Source organism: Muscardinus avellanarius, assembly GCF_963383645.1.
Source record: "Muscardinus avellanarius genome assembly, chromosome: 17".
In the NCBI taxonomy this organism is placed as follows: Eukaryota; Metazoa; Chordata; class Mammalia; order Rodentia; family Gliridae; genus Muscardinus; species Muscardinus avellanarius.
This window is the reverse complement of record NC_137803.1, coordinates 22,337,821-22,355,676: the sequence shown is the minus strand read 5'-3', so window position 1 is coordinate 22,355,676 and position 17,856 is coordinate 22,337,821. Positions and strand designations below refer to the sequence as shown.

At 34.4% G+C, this 17,856-nt stretch overlaps 1 protein-coding gene across 1 annotated transcript in view; it reads left to right on the top strand.

Moving 5' to 3' along the window:
* The window catches only part of DCC (DCC netrin 1 receptor), a gene marked incomplete at both ends in the record, with an annotated part of 1,196,613 nt that overhangs the window by 1,009,741 nt on the left and 169,016 nt on the right, over positions 1-17,856 (top strand). Inside the window, one exon of the mRNA XM_080714768.1 lies at positions 7,006-7,200. Within this exon, the coding sequence (XP_080570894.1) occupies positions 7,006-7,200 (195 nt within the window). The remainder of the gene's footprint in view (positions 1-7,005; positions 7,201-17,856) is intronic.

Sequence of the window (17,856 nt, the reverse complement as noted above, 5' to 3'; positions counted from 1 at the left end):
GTGAGGCTGAGACGGGAGTATCAGAGTTTCTCAGACAGCCCCAGCAACTTATCAAGGCCATCGTTAACTCAGTGAGCCCCTATTTCAAAGTAAAAATAAAAACTACAAAGTAGGGCTAGAGTGTGGCTCAGAGATAGAACACCGCTGTGTTCAATCCCCAATATACCCAAAAGAAAATAACCTGACCTTACATAGTGGTATGGAAACGATTTAGGGCATTTTGAGCAGAGAAAAACCATGTTTTAATTAGTATTTTTATTTATACCTTTATACATTATACCTTTATTTATATGCATTCATTTTAAATACCATTACTATGCTGGTGATGTGTGTGTGTGTGGGGGGGGGTAATGGGCCTTCTACTTCTGGGTTATCCTTTCAGACCTATTTTATAATTATTTTGGAAACAGGGTCTCACTAAGTTACTGAGAGCCTCACTAAGTAGCTGAGGCTGGCTTTGAACCTGCGTGATCCTCCTGTCTCTGCCTCCCAAGCACTGGGATTACAAGCATGTGCCACCACGCCTGGCAATGCTGGTGACTTCTACATCCATTCTCCCAAGGGCGATCCTTCATCAAAACCCAAGACTTATATAACAATTGACTTGCCTAATACCTCTACAGCTTTTGCTAATAGGTTTCTCAGACTAAAAGGATCCCAGGAGAACCCATTGTTTCTCCTCATCTTGGTACATTGTCTTCCAGTTGCCCAAAGCAAAGACCTCTGAGTTATGGCCATCTCCTTTTCCCAGGGGGCTTCTCAAGCCCCAAATCTGTTCACTTCACTTTGTCCCTACCACAGCCAGCTTGGGAGGTTCAAAAGCACATTTATGGTCTCCCTCTTTCTCCATATTCACCATCCCCAGACATCTATACATCTTTATACCTGTAAAAAAAAAAAAAAAGCAACCCCAATTTGATGTATGAATATAAGGCACCAATAAAAAAAAATTTTAAAAAGCATAATATCCCTTTGAAAATAACAAGTATGTCACATTTCATTACTCTCAGCCTTGCCAGGAAAGACCATTTAGTCTCTTCTCATTGTACTTAGATTAAAATCTAAGCTTCTTTCTCACTTTGCCTTATTTACAGGAATCTAGTCTCTTTCCTTCCCTCCCTTTCTTTTTTTCTTCAATGTTAATGAATTGTGTTAAAATAGACACAAAATTGACCATCTTGATCATTTTCTGTGTATGTTTGGTACTGGGTTTGAACCTAGAGGAATTCTGAGCATCCAAGCCTTTTTTGTTGTTTATTTTGAAAAAGGGTCTCTCTAGGTTGCTGAGAGTCCAGCTACATCACTGAGGCTGTCCTGGAACCTGCAATCATCTTGTCTCAGCCTCCCACGTACTAGAATTGCATTTCTGTGCCTGGCTCCATCTTACTCTTTTTTTTATTGGCATTTTAAACAGTTTTCTTTATGTTGAGGTATAACTGGATAACAAAATTAAGATTTCAGAGTTACAGCACAAAACTAAAAGTAGTGTCAAAATATACCATTTTTTTAGCATATGGGATAATTTTCTCTAATGACATACAGTTATGTGGCATGAAATACATTCACAGTGTGATGTAACAATCACTGTCAGCCCTCTCCAAAACTTCCTTCTGTATAACTGAAATGCTCCACTCATTACACGATAACTTTCCATGCCTGCCGTCCACCAGCCCCTGGTACCAGCTCCTATGCTTCTTATCTCTATAAATTTGACTACTCAGGTACCTCATATAAATTGAATCATACAGTTGCTGTCCTTTTGTTGCTGTTTTTTTAAACTTCCACAAACTCTCTTATATATTATAGTGTTTGTCAAAATTCCCCTTCTTTTTTAGACTGGGTAACATATGGTATAAATATAAATATGACATAAATAAAGAAAACATGGTATACTTTAAAATATAAGATATGTTTTAAATTCCCTTATTTTTAAAATAATTTTAAATACCATATTTTATTTATTCATCTGCTGATGGACACTTGAGTTTTTTCACCTTTTGACAATTATAAATAATGCTACTATCAATCTGGGTTTACAAATATTTGTTTGAATCTCTGCTCTCAATTCCTTTGCATATGTATTCAGAAAATGAATTATATGATCATACAGTGATTCTACTTTTAGTTTTTTAAGGAACCACCATACTGTTTGACATAATAACAGTACCATTTGACATTCCTACTGACTATGTTTATGTTTTAAAATTTCTTACTGGTGAAATGTAGTCATATATCTTAATGGAGTACATGATATCGAGGCATACATGCACACATCTCTCATTTATCTCTTTCCCGTTTCCCACTCAATTTCCTCTCCCCTCCCTCATTCTCATGTTTGACTTAGTGATTGATTTTTTACATGTTTATATTTTTTCATTTTTTATTTTTACTCAACATGTTCAGGATACAATGACCTTCTTCAGTTTCCTTAAATACCCAAATCATTCTTGTGCCAGAATTTGTGTAGTAGTTGTTCTGTGTACCTTCAAATCATGCCACTCTGATATTTATAAGACAGACTCTTTCTGATCATTCTCCTTAGAATCTAGAAGAATAGACCAGGGAACCTTCCTTGATGAATCAATGTCCCTTAGCACAGCACTCACCAAGCTTTGAAATCTCATTTTCTCTCTCTCTCTCTCTTTTTTTTTTTGTTTTTTTCTCTAAACACCTAGGAATATGACTGGGTTATTAGGTGCTTAGTAATTGTTGAAATTTCATGGTAGAGAAATCTAATATATTTCCTAGTGGACTACATTAGAACATTAATCATTAGTGAGAACCTCTAATCACTCAAAGAATAAAATATGTCCTTAGAACCAAAATGAATCAAGTATCTGTAATTCTATAACATAATCAAAACTAGCAGTTGACCTAGTTATCTTAATCATTCAGACTTCAGTAAAAAATTGGAGCATCATTAATTTGGGTATTTCAGGCACAATATGCTCTCTTTTGGTTTGAAATAATCCCAGAAATTACCCTAATACTCCTTTACCCTTAATGTTTACAATCATTGGCCAAGTGACCCTCAAAAGTACATGAAAATATTTCATGTAACTTTTGATCAGCAAATTTAAGTTTTAGATCCAAAATAGAGTGCTCATGTCATATACATTCCACAGAAAAATTTCTAAATTGATATTTTATAGTCCATTTTAGTAATAACCACTTTTATAACCCCAAAGATCAGCTGTATTAAAGAATGCAGGTAGCATAAAAAGAAAATTGTTATTTCTGTCATTATATTAAGAAGTGAGTGGGTGGGCATGAATTGGCTCTTCTGGATTATGAACAATCTTGTGGCCTGCTTATTATTATGGGGCCATATATTATGGCTGGCTTAGTTCTAATACTACCTTGATAGCTCCTGTCCTTCCAGCCCTGTGATCTTAATTGAGTGATAAAAGCCCATTAAATATCCAGATGGAGAAGTAACATATATTCTTAGGTATTCACTTCTTTATACTTATAATTTTAAAATAGTTTTGAGGTTCACATTTAGGATAGAAACTCCTATTTTTAATAGCTCTTCTTTAAGAGTTTTTTTTTTTTTCTGGTGCCAAAGAATAGGTGCTGTGGCATGTACCTGTAATCACAGTATTCAGGAGGCCAAGACAGAAGGATTACAATTGTGTGGCCAGCCTGTACAACTTAGTGAGGCCCTGTCTCAAAATAAAAATAAATAAGTAAAATGGGCTGGGGGTTTGGCTCATTACTCTAGTATGCTGTCACCTCTGATGGATGAAATTCTGTGGGTATAAACTTAATTTAGAGAAGAATCATTCTATGGTTTACAGAAATGTAAAGGAATAGTTACTGGTCTGAAAATATTTTAATTATTTTCTTTTTCCCAAAAGATGTTAAATATTGTGATTCAAATCATTATGCTTTTATATTGATTTTTAAAGTTATTAAGTGGAGAAAATCTAAATGGTGTTCAGTTGATTTTCTTAATATAATATTAAGCAGATTATCTTGTTACAATAACTACTACAGAACTTTAAATATGTTAAACAGAATTTATTGTAGAGGCCATTACATTTCAAGGACACTGGTGAGACTGTGGCAATCGGTTTGGAAAGAACCAATCCATCCCTTTCATCTCTTTTATTACTTTTACTTAGGGTTTATATTGGAGAATACTTCACAAACACTATGTTTCTGCTGTAAAGGTTTATAACCACATTTTGAGGCATAATTTTTATGATGCCTTTGCATATTATCTTTCAGGCTTTTTTAGGGCAGACAAATAATAGCTTGTCCCTTCTTGCTCACAAAGGAGCATCTTAGAAAAATAAAACCATCTTTAGAAAATTCTGTTGATGTAGCATCTTTAGCATATTTTGAAAAGCTGCTAGTATCTACTTGAAAAGCTTTGGCAAAAGACATTCTTCTTTCTACCGCGTAAGCTAGACATGTGCACACTGAATATGGATTGAATTTGTAGAAGGAATTATGTTAGCCTTTGCTATAAAGTAGAGAAGGAAAAGATGCTATGATGTTACCTGTAGTCATCAAATTTTTTGTGTAATTTGACATATGTTGCCCTCAGATATTTTTGGTTGGGACAGAAGCAATGAACACAGTAATTTGAATAAATTACTTATATTTCTGAGTATCTATTAATTGCCAAGAATTGTATTAAATACCCAAGAGACTATGGAAGTTGGGATGGAAACATTCTTTCTTCCTTTTTTTCCCCAGAAGACTTACCTGATTTTTTAAAAATAGGCTATGCATGCCTGTATTTGACCTATCAAAAATGCTCCATAGTCTATTGTTAAGTGCCTTTTTACTTGCCTTTTTCTTTAGCTTATAAACCATTTAGAACCTTTTTATGTTAGATTATAGCAGGTGTATGTCTGCCATATGCACTCTCCTCTATATCCGGAATATCACAGGCACTTAGCCCTATGTCCAAAACTTAGCAGGTAACAAGCATACACACACACACACACACACACACACACACACACACACATACACACAGAGTTCATGCTTTATAACACACACACACACACACACACACACACATATATATATATGTATATATATATATTTACATTTACTACATATATTGTATACATGATGTGGTAGTACTGGGAATTAAACCCATTCTACCTCTGAACAATACCCCTAAACATTTACATATTTTTTGAAACAGGGTCTCACTAGGTTGCTGAAATTCTCACTAAATTGCTAAGGCTTTCCTCTAATCTGTGATCTTCCTGTCTTATCCTTCCAAGTACTGTAATTACAGACATGAACCATCTCACCCAGCATAGATATTTATTAATTGCCCAATGATCAACATCCAGAAGATATACTACTGTTCTTTCAGAAATGTAATGATGGAGAAGAATAACAACGTAAAAATAAGAATGTCAGTCTAATAGTAATATATATTATTTTAACATACAATTTTAAAAATAGATTTATATTGGGATGGTGTACACATTCCATCCCTAAGAGCTGGCAACTTATGTGCTACTCAAAATGAGAGTTATTTTTGTGCACTATCTCAATAAATCTTCTCAACACCACATGAAACCATTACTGACTTTATCTTTATACTACAGCTGAAGGAACTGGGGCTTAGGGGGGATAAGTAAGGTCTTAAGGACTCATAGCCAGTGAATGTCTAGTACAGATTTTAACTTTGCTCTTTCTTATTTCCTGAGCTCTAGCTTTGAGTCAATCAATATTTGGGATGCCAACTTAATCAGAAAGGATATGAAATAATTTCATGAGGACATATAGCTAATAAATGATAGAACATAGAATTAAACTCAATTTCCCCATCTTTGAAGCCTATGTAGCTTGAATCCAGGCCACATTCTCCTTTCCTATAATGATAATATTTTTCTTACACATGCTGTAAACATTAAGTCAAGTACCATTTTAATCTTGCTGAGCATATCATGGTCCTATTCTCTTTATACTGAAAATTTCCAAGAAAAGGACTAGTATATTTACTTTTTGGTTTTAGTTAAATAAGATTTTAGTTATCTTTCTTGAGAAGGGTAATTTTTGACATTTTGTTTCCCTTTTTATTATTACATCTTTCTTGACCCCAGCCTTTATTAATGATATCTAAGAAATAATATATGAAAAAAGGGAAGGAACTATTAATGATGCATAAGCCAGATGTGGTACTGCCTGTAATCTCAGTACTTAGGAGGTTAAGATAGGAGGATTGAAAGTTGGAGACTATCCTTAGCAACTTAGCAAAGCCATCAGCCACTTAGTGAGACCATGTTTCAAAATAAAAAACAAAAAGGGCTGGAGATGTGGCTCGGAGGTAGAATGCTTCTAGGTTCAATTCCAAAACCACCAAAAAAAATTCATGAAGCTACAGTACCTATGGAGGGTCTACAATAAAAACTCACACAATGCACAAAATTATCAATCCCAACCTCAATAACATGCAGGGGTAGAGGAGTAAGTAAAGTAGGGGTTGGAGGGAGTCTTACCAAGTGCTGTGTGCATGTACATCTCTAACACTCTGAACTTTATCATGATGTATGATTACAATGCACCAATATAAAAAGTCAAATTTTAGCCAGGCATGGTGGTACATACCTGTAATCCCAGCATTTGAGAGGCTGGAATGTGAGGACTGCCGTTCTAGGCCAGCCTCAGCTACTTAGTGAGGCCCTTTGCAACTCAGTGAGACCTTGTTTCAAAATAAAGAATAAAAAATTAGGGCTGGGGTTGTAGCTCAGAGGTAGAATGTTCCTGGGTTCCATCCCCGGTACCAAAAAAAGAAAAGAAAGAAAGTTTTTAATTTTTTATTAGTCAAGTCAAACATGGAAAATATAGCATATGCTAAAAAAAAAAAAAAAAAAAAAAAAACGAGAGCTCTGGTCAATGAACAATTCATTATTTCCTTATTTGAGCACTCTGGAATATGATCTTGTCTTGCTTAAAGGGGAAGTTTCACCATGCATGCTCTAGGCCCCATTCTGAGATATGCTGATTCTGTCTCTCTTTAAATCCTAGAGTCTCAAGTTCCTGACCAGCCAAGCTCGCTTCACGTGAGGCCCCAGACCAACTGCATCATCATGAGCTGGACGCCTCCCTTGAACCCAAACATTGTGGTGCGAGGCTACATCATTGGGTATGGTGTTGGGAGTCCTTATGCCGAGACCGTGCGGGTGGACAGCAAGCAGCGGTACTATTCCATTGAGAGGCTAGGTGAGTAGCTGTGATTTTTATTCTACTATGGGAAATGGATGGTTTAATTTAAATTATTTTATTTCTTGGAAAATTGTTATTTGGGATTTTGTTCAACATACAGCATATATTAATTCTTAAAACAACAATTCCTTTCCTTTTGTGCATACTCAGACATGCAAACACTCTCTCTCTCTCTCTCTCTCTCCCTCCCTCCCTCCCTTTCTGGATTTTGAATTTGGAGAATCTGATCCATAGTGACCTGTATTGGTGGCACAGTGCCCTTGCTTATGCGTGCTAGGATAGAAAAAAAATATTCTGGGTAAATTTTTTCCTAATGGTCAGTGGGATCATCTGATCTTAATAAATTCTATAAAAAGAAAACCAACACATTTTTATCTCCTTTGTTCTGTCTAGGAAGATTTCTGTCACTTTTTCTTTAACCTTGCATTATCTAATCATGGAACCTTCTTTCCTCTTCACATTTGTAAATAAAGCTTTGTGGCTATGTCATTATAGCAGTAAAACAAGGAGATGAAAAGAGGACTTTCAGTCCAGGCAGCAATTGTAATTATTGTTAAGTCCCTTCTGCATGTATTTTTGTTCTCTCGCTAATCTACATTTTCTTACTTCAGTCAACTTCATTTTTTATGAAATACAATATTTCAATTGTTGTATTTCTGAATTCATCAAAATTTTGCTCATTTGGAGAGGTCTATTGTGTGTCCAACCTTCAAACTCATCTTACCCCTGATTTTCTACAGTTCTGTAAGAGATCATATCATTAGCAAAGAAAAATAAAAGAAATATACATATTATATCAGAATGCCAATACATTAAACAATCCCCACAAAGCTAAAGTCAAGTTGATTCTAACCTGTTGATTGAATGTCATATTTTTGGCAATGAAGTACATTGACCCCACTGGAAATGCAACTTGATCAGGGACTGGGGTGGGACTTATTTTCATTCTGTCTCCCAAACAGAACATTTGTGATGGGAAGCCTGATTTGAATTTGAATTTGAATAGCTAAAATGCAGTAGCAAGAACAAATTACTCAGTGCAGAAGGAAAATCGCAGTGACCCATTCTCTGTGTAATTGCTTCAAACACTAATAAGAGGAGTACCCACTGACTCTCTTCCACAATTTTAGTTAGCTTGACATTTAGAAATAATATTCTCTCCACCAACACTAGAGTTTGAATGTAAGGGCAATCGCAAAGCTCATATTTCACGGCAGTCAAACCTACGTCAGGGGACTCTCACTTATCCATTATTCAGGACACACCATCTTTGACAGTTCATCTTAATGCCACTCTCCAGACAGAGAGAGGAGGTTTCTTGCTGCACACGGGCTCCTGGCAAAAAGAACGAACTTGGGACAGAATCATAAGGAAATTGTGAAGGAAAACGGTGTTATTTCACCGTGTTCTTTTGATAATAATGCTTTTCATTACAAAGAAATTCTCTGGGGGGTTCTCCCAATCTAGCAAAGTTGAGGAGTTTGTGAGATTAACCTTGGCAATATTCTCCAAGTGTTTAACAAGAAAAAAAAAATGTAAAATTCCTTTGGCAGATGCATTCTAGAGCTGAGAGAGGAACTGGGGTATAGCCCGCTGAGTCCCTGAGTGGCAGAGCCCTTACCCATGCCTGAGGCCCTGGGTTGAAGCCACAGTGCTACAAAAACAAAAACAAAAAAGGCAAATTGGACACAACCTGCCTCAAAAATAATCACTAATTTTCACTTTAAAGCTTATCTGGAAAGATAAATTATACATATATATGAAAGAGATTATACACACATGTGCATGCATATATTACACCTGTATGTTCATACATGTATGTCTGCATGTACATGTATTTCATTACTACTACGTAATATGTTATTAACTGAGTCCCATATCTTCACATAAAATAATGTTGTTATTGTTCATTAAGTATCCTTAGGCGTACACAAATAAAAGTGTTTTTTAATTCAGTCAATGTGTGAGAGACACTATCTTAAGCTACGACTTTTATAAAGATGAAAGATGGTCAGGCATTGTGGTATACTCTGTAATCCCAGTACTAGGGAGGCTGAGACAGGAGGATTGCAGGTTCAAGAACAGCCTCAGTAAGTAGTGAGATTCTCACAAAACTAGCAAGTCCCCGTTTAAAAAAAAAATTGGGCTGGAGGTGTAACTAGAAGGTTGGATGCTTCTGTGCTTAATCCTCAGTACAAAAAAAAAAAAAAAAGAACCCTAAGATTTATTCAAGACTGCATCCAAACTCTGTAAAGAAACTACTAGTTGTTTTTATTTATGCCATTGAACATTATAACATGAACATTATAATCTGAACATCAGCTTTCAAGCTATCTTTTCAAAGGTGTGTGTGTGTGTGTGTGTGTGTGTGTGTGTGTGTGTGTGTGTGTGTGTTTGGTGGCAGTGGGGATTGAACCCAGGGGCATGCTCTAAAATATACCCCATCCCTATTTTATTTTTATTTGGAAATAGAGTCTCACTAGTTCAATGAAAGTCTCACTACTTGCTGAGGCTGTCCTTGAACCTGAGATCTTTCTGTCTCAAGACTCTCAAGTACTGGGATTATAAGCATTTTCCACCATGGCCAGCTTATAAATATATATTTAATGTTTAATGTTTTAGAATTATAAAGTTGTCTAGTCATAGATAATAAGCAAAGGGAAATTTTATGGACAATTATACAAATAAAAGTAAATGAATGAAAACTATAATCCATCTCAGTATAAGGTCAGCCATTACTTCAAATACTGTAATAGTATTTTAGACTTTAAAAAAGTGTTTTGCTTTTTAATTGACCAGTAAAACTCTTTCTTTGGATGAGAGATCAGAACTTCTAAACAGTATTTTGTTTATCATGAATAATAAATTACTGTTTTGGTTGAAGATATTGTGACCCCCTTCTAGACTAGAAATAAAAGATCACTTTGAATATCTAATGTTTCCTTATTTAAAAACAAACAACTGGTCTAATGTAGGTACAGCTTCATTACCTAATACTTACACTATTATTTAAAATTGATATATTGACTTTTTACTCCTTTAGTTCAAAGGCCCTGGTATTAGGCTTAATAAACAAAGGATATTAATTCACATGATCTGAATTTAGAACTGTCTAGAAAAATTAATATTAAACAATTTTTTTAAAAAATTTACCTACTGATAGCCAGGCGTGGTGGTGCACGCTTGTAATCTCCGCGCTTGGGAGGCTGAGACAGGAGGATCGCAGAGGTTCGAAGCCAGCCTCAGCTACTTACTGAAGCTCTCAGCAACTTAGTGAGACCCTGTTTCCAAATAAAATATAAAATAGGTCTGGGAGTATAGCCCGAACATAGGAAGCCCCTGGTTTTCACCCCCAGTACCACCCAAAGTAAAAAATAAAAAAAGAATAATAGATAAAACTTACCTACTGATCTATTTATCAATTTTATATCTTTATAGTTATTTATGTAACCTAAGGCATATACTTTTCTGAGATATTAAAATAGCTAATTTGATATATAATAAACTATATTTTAAAATGTATCATTTAAATTTTCTCAGAAATATTTTATGGTTTTCAATGTAAAGATATTAAAGCTTTTGTTTTATTTTTAAAAGAATGTTGTTTTTGAAATTCTTTTAAGTGGAATCCTTTCTTGTCTCTATCAGCTGTTTACTGCTAGTATAAAAGAAAACAATAGGTTTTATAACATTAACCTTATAATCTTACACCTGCTAAATTCTTAACCAGCAAACATAGGGACATAGATGTCATTTTACTCTTAATTTCTAAGCTTTGCATTTAAAAAAAATTATTTATTTTTTTAGTGTGTGTGTATGTGTGTGTTACTTGGGATCATGCCCAGAAGCATTTTACCTCCAAGCTACATCCCCAGCGCTATTTTATTTTTGTTTTACAATAGGTTTTGGCCAAGTTGCCAAGCCTCAAACCTGCGATCCTCCTATCTTAGTCTTTCAAATATGGGGATTACAGACATATGCTACTATGCTCAGCTCCTTTGATTTTTCTTCTCTTGCCTTATTACAGTAGTTATATTTAGTAAAATGCTAAAGGGAAGTGCTGAAAACAGACACCTTTACTTTATTTCAATTATAGGTATAGAAATTCAGTTTTGTATAATGAAACACATTTTTAAAATTTCTTAAAATTAAAAAAAAATTGACTTCCGGGAAGATGGCGACCGAGAAAAGCGGGGCTTAAGAGCCCCGCTAACAACAAATATCCATTACCACAAAATCAGCGCCTTTCAAAGCCAGAAAACAACATCACCAGAGAAACAAAAAAAATCACCAGGCTCCAGAGAGAAAGCGGACTGAGAACAGAGCCACAGAGGATATCCTCACGCCCGAGGATGCGGCAGACGCGGCAGCAGCGCCATACTGCCGGCGAATTCACGGGACAGCCACAGCAAGCCGAGGGGAGCCGCTGCGGAACAGCCAGGCGGGATTTCTCGGCACAGAGGACATCTAAAGCTCCCAGTGTCTGAGCTCAGCACACGCTGCAGGGATTCAGAGTGGAAATCAAAACCAAGAAAAAAAAAAACGCCAGCCCAACAGCCGAGGGCGTAGCAGCGGCGCCATATTGCCACCGGCGGCAGCAGCACGGAACTCACTACAGCTACATCTGCATACTCAAGAACAGTGAGTCAAATTGCGGGCCACAGCGGAGAAATCCCAGTACTGTACTCACTGGGACTTGACCCAGTGGGAGAGGGGCAGTGGCAGTGATATCACACCATAGGAGAACGTGCAACCTGGCACCCCCCCACGGTCTAAAGCAGCCTCTATCGACTCTCTGGGTCGGAGACTCTGTGATAAAACCCAGTAAAGGAGTAGTGGGGTCTGAGATACCACTGACTCGAGATCCAGAGCACCTTAAGTGAAGTCATAGTGACCCAAGGGAAGAACCCAGAGAAGGCACAAACTTCCTAAATCATGGGAAAGAGGAATAATACTGGAGCAATGAATGCTCACAACCCCACAACATCAGAACCCGATAAAACAGAAAATCAGAGATTTCTAGAAGATCAAATCAGGAAAATAACTGTAGAAATAATAGAGGTGCTTCGAAAAGAACTCAGAGAGAGCCAAAAAGAGATAAAGGATGCAATTAATGAAGTAAAGGCCTCAATTCAAAGCACAAACAACCAATTAGAACACATGGAGAACAGAATCTCGCTCTTAGAAGATGATCATTCCAAAAATGAACGCACAGTTTCTAATCTAGGAAAAAATATCCGACAGCAGGAATCTGATATTGAAGAAATATGGGCCCATTTTAAGAGAGCTAACCTAAGAATAATTGGAATAGAGGAGGGAAAAGAAAGTGAAACTAAAGGGATCAACAATCTCTTCAAGGAAGTAATAGCAGAAAATTTTCCAGACATAGAGCAAGAGGTCGATACGCAGGTCCAAGAAACTTATAGAACTCCCTTTAGACAGGATCGGAGAAGAGGATCCCCACGCCACATAATTGTCAAAATGACCAATGTGGAAGCCAAGCAGAGAATCTTAAAGGCAACAAAAGCAAAGGGCCAAGTGACATTCAGAGGCAAACCAATTAGAATCACTCCAGACTTCCCAAACCAAGTTATGAGAGCCAGAAGGGCTTGGAGTAACATATTCCCAATTTTGAAAGAAAACAACTTCCAGCCAAAAATTTCCTACCCAGCAAAACTTTCTATCAAATTAGATGGAGAAATAAGAAGCTTCCATGACAAACAGAAACTGAAGGAATTTATGTCTTCAAAACCAGCACTAGAGAAAATACTCAAAGAGATTAACTACAAAGAAGAAATAGGTAACACACATCAGAACTAGAGAAACAAGATTTTCCATCCAACAGACAACTAAGATTGGTTATCTGTGGAGATTCATTATTTATGTTAGTCTGTTACCTATCTCTAAAGGGTATTGTTTGCCTTTATTGTTGTTAATTTTTAGGATTTCTAGTTGGAATATTAATATACCTTCAGATATAGCATTTGGAAATATTTTATCCCATTCTATTAGTAACTGTTAACTCTGTTTACATTGTCTTTGGATATACAATATGTTTTTTATTTTTTAGGGAGTTTGTATACTCTTCTGTTGCCTGTGCCATTGAAATCATAACCAAGAAATCACTGCCAATTTCAATGTTGTGAGGTTTTATGACCCAGATTTTCTCCTAAAAGTTTATAGTCTTAAGATTTATATTTAGGTCTTTTATCTATTTTGAGTTAATACTTGTATATGGGATTAGGTAAGGGTCCAATTCTATTCTTTTCCATGTAATTATTATGTTTCAACAATATTTAGTTAAAAGATTATTATTTCCACCACCAAATGTTCGTGGAAACCTTGTCAAAAATAACTTGACAATATAGGGAAGAATTTAGCTCTAGGCTTTTATTTAACTCCAATGGTTTATATATCTGCCTTTAGAATAGTACTACACTGTTTCAATTATCGTAGCTTTATATGGTTTGAAATCAGAAAATATATATCTTCTAGCTTTGTTCTTTTTCAAGATCGATGTGGGTACCTAGAGTCCATATTCCATATTAGGATAGATTTTTTTTTTCTGAAAAATAAATATATAAATATATGATAGTTTCACCTAAAAAATAGAAAAAAATAGATCCTCTGGTAAGAAAGAAAGCAAAAAGAAATATTGAAATGTTATCTTTAAGTCATCAAAAGCTTGGTATCAGACAAATGAAACTGTTATGAGAGATTATCATTTTTAATTTTGGATAAATTGCTATAATACTAGATGTCAATCACTAAGCCAAGCATAGGAGGGGGGGATAGGGAGAGAACGGGGAGGGGATCGGGTGGGGGCTGACTGGGCAATGTGTGCATGTATGTCTACAAAAGTATGTATCCCACTATGATGTATGAATACAGTGCACCAATTAAAAATAAATATGAAACAAACAAAAAAAAATTAATTTAGTCTGTTTTGAAATCAGTTGTTAGACATAGATTCTTCGTATATGCCTCTATCAGACTTCTAAGGAAACTATATTTTCCCAAGGTTTCTGAAAATTCTCATCACTAATATTTTTAGAATTTCTGTGAAATAATTCTTGAAATCATTAAATGATACCTGCCTTTTTTACTATGGCGAATTACATTGGTTTTTGAAGAGCTTCCAGTTTCTCATATAAATCCTATGCAATCGTCAGACTTTATCCTTTGTTCCTAGTACTGGATTTAATTTTTAATGTTGAATAAAGATGGTTTGGGCATATTCATAAAGTTATATGTTGCCCAAAATTTTGTTTTCATGTACTTTATTAGTTTTTTAGTATTATACTGGTCTCCCAAAATGAATTAAACATTTTTTCCTCTTATATTACTAAAAAGTTTGTATAAAATTGATAGTATTTTTTCTTGAGAATTTGGTTGAATTCACTAATGAAGCCAACTGAAACTGATCTCTCATAGGAAGCCTTTGGATAATAAATTCGTTCTTTAATAGATATAGATATTTTCAGATACTGTATAGCTTCTTGTGTTGATTCTTTAAGTACATTTTTCATGAAATGTATTCATGTCATTTTGTTCCATTTATTTCTTTCATTTGAATTATTCATATTATCTTTCTATTTGTACTGTAATGGCTTTTTGATTTCTGATATTTGTCATTTGTGTTTCTTATTTTCTGTGGTGCCTACTTAGAGATTTACTAAATTTTTGTTATTATCAAGAAAGAGCCCTTGGCATTAATAATTCTATTATCTATGTTTTTTCTTATATCCTCTTTATAATTTTCTATTTCTTTCTTGTCTGCATGTTTTAGTGTTTTAGTTATATTTTTATCTTCTACATTTAATTTATTTCTTCATATTTTTCTCTAATTTATATTGAGGATTGAACCCAAGGGCATTCTTCCTTTAAATTATACCTGTAGCCCATATTTTTAAAGCTTGAGATAGGGTCTCACTAAGTTGTTGAGGTTTTCTTTAACTTCTCAAGGATGACTGTAAACTTGCAACCTCTTGTCTCAACCTTCCAAGTATTAAAATTACAAGCATGCTGCTTCTAATTTCTTAAAGTGTAATCTAATATTATCTAAGATACTTGATGTTCCTCTACTAATTTACTTGCATTCCATAATTCTGATGTTTTATTTTCATCATCATTCAGCTCAAAGTTTGTTTTCTACTTTTAATTGTGATTTCTTATTGATTTTATGTTATTTAGAAAAGTATTGCTTAATTTTCTATTAATTCAATTGACTTTTTCATTTAATTTTGTAATTTTCATAGTTATGACTGATTTTTAATTTTATTTTTCATCATTAGGAAACATATACCTCATTAAGATATATAATTACAGTGTACCAGTAAATATATGTAAAAAAGAAAATATGCATTGTTTGAATTAGATATGTTTAAGTTTATTGAGGTTTGCTTTATGGATTAGCATATATGTTGATTATTCATTGTGAAATTTAAAATGTATATTCTATAGTTATTAAATATAGAGATATGTAAATATCAGTCTCCCCAAGGGTATGATAGAACCTTTTTCAAACCAGAATGTCTTTACCAAATTTTCTGACAAATACTTCTAAGGATTGCTAAGATCAGGTACCAAATCATCTTGGATTATAGATGATATAGATTTTTTATAGATTAATATTTATTATAGATTAATAAATCATCTGTTATTAAGCCAATGCCCATTTGTTATTGTTATGCCTTCTTAGCAAATTACTTCAGTTAGCATTCTCAATGTCTCTTTATCTTTGGTAATTCTCTCGAATTTTAAGACGCTTTCATCTTTTTTCAATATAACCACTCCAGGATTATAGTTTACATTACAATTTTAATCAACTGATGTAAAACTGTCCCATCTTAATGAAAAATAATTGAAATCTTTCATTAACATTGATGTAGATTAAGAGAAATATACAGGAAACTAATGCTCTTAGAATTTGGCATTACTTGAGGAAATGAAAATTATATAATTAAAATTTCTAGAATTTTAATGAACATCTATAACTTCTTTTGAAGTGTCCTTAACCATAATTCAGAGAGATAATTATTTCCTCTTCTACTATTTTCTTTCATTAATATTATCCTTTTAATAATGCATTTTAGAGGATATTGTTTTCATAAATGAATAAGTGATAACATAATGCACCATAATTATATTGCACCAATAAAGTATATTTAAAAATTAGCCAGGTGTGGTGGCGCACATTTGTAATCCCCGCACTTGGGAGGCTGAGACAGGAGGATCGTGTAGGTTCGCAGCCAGCCTCCATTGGCTTAAGAGACCCTGTTTCCAAATAAAATATAAAATAGGTCTGGGAGTGTAGCCCAGAGGTAGAAGGACCCTGGGTTCCATCCCCAGTAGCACCGCCCAAAAAAAGTATATTTAAAAATTAAAAAAAGAAAATAAATAAATATACAATTATTGGAATTCTGAATCTGGGTCCAGATCCATATTTCCCCCTTTCCTTAATGTTTAATACTGGGAAAGTGATTGGAATCCACATTTATGAAAATAGGAAATAAGTCTTTTATTCATGATATTATGGTACCAGAGAGTTAACAGATACTAAAAATATTTAAATAAAGTGGAAAATTGGTCATTTAAAAGATATAAATGTTAAATTCTATGTTGTGACTTTTGCAATACTATGAAAGTTTTCCCTAATTAAAAATACTAAGCTTTGGAAGTAACTTTATTATGTATTCCTAAATAATATAAATTCATTGTTAATGCTGTTTAGGAGTATTTTACTTCCTACTATTTATTATAAGATGATGTAGAACATGGATGTTTCATTTATAATTAGATTTTCCCTTGGTCCAGTGGCATCGCATGAGGGTGTGAGTTCTGACTCTACGTGGAGGAGTAATTGTATATGGCATGGGGGCTTTGCATTCCATACCATAGTGTTCCCTGTACCTCATTCATAAAAGCATTAGGATGTCTGCCTTACATGGTTTGTTATGAGATTCAAGTGAGATAATAGAAGTTAAGCCATTTGTAATTTTTCATTTGAAAGTATTATGCACATGTAATTGAAACATCATTCTTACTACTTTATACATAAGTTCAACACACATATATATACACAAATATATATGTATGTATATATATACATATACAAAAGTATATATATATATTAGTTCCATAGGCTTTGAAGCTTTTACTGTTCGTGTGTGTGTGTGTGCGTGTGTGTTACTGGTGATTAAACCCAAAGACATTCTACCTTTGAGGTACATCCCCATCCTGGTTTTATTTCTTATTTGAAAACAGGTTCTCTCTAGGTTGATGAAGCTGTCCTCAAACCTGTGATCCCCCTGTCTCAGCCTCCCAAGTACTGTGATTACAGGCATCCTTCACCATACTTAGTTTGTAGTGTTTTGGTGTGTCTTTGTTATCTTAAAATTAACTATTTAAAAATTAAAGAATTCATATTTTTGAATCCAGATAGCTCATCAGATACCTACTTTATAAAACATTTATTTACTGAAGTTAATTAGTGTGAATTTTTAAAAAATCTAACAATGTAGCGACATTCAGTTCCATGTGAATGACTAAAGTGTGAACTCGTGGTTTTAACCACAGTAGAACACTGATTAGAAAATGGTGAGAAAGAGTTAGACTCACTTTACATGAGCACTGGCTGCCCAGAGAGGAGAG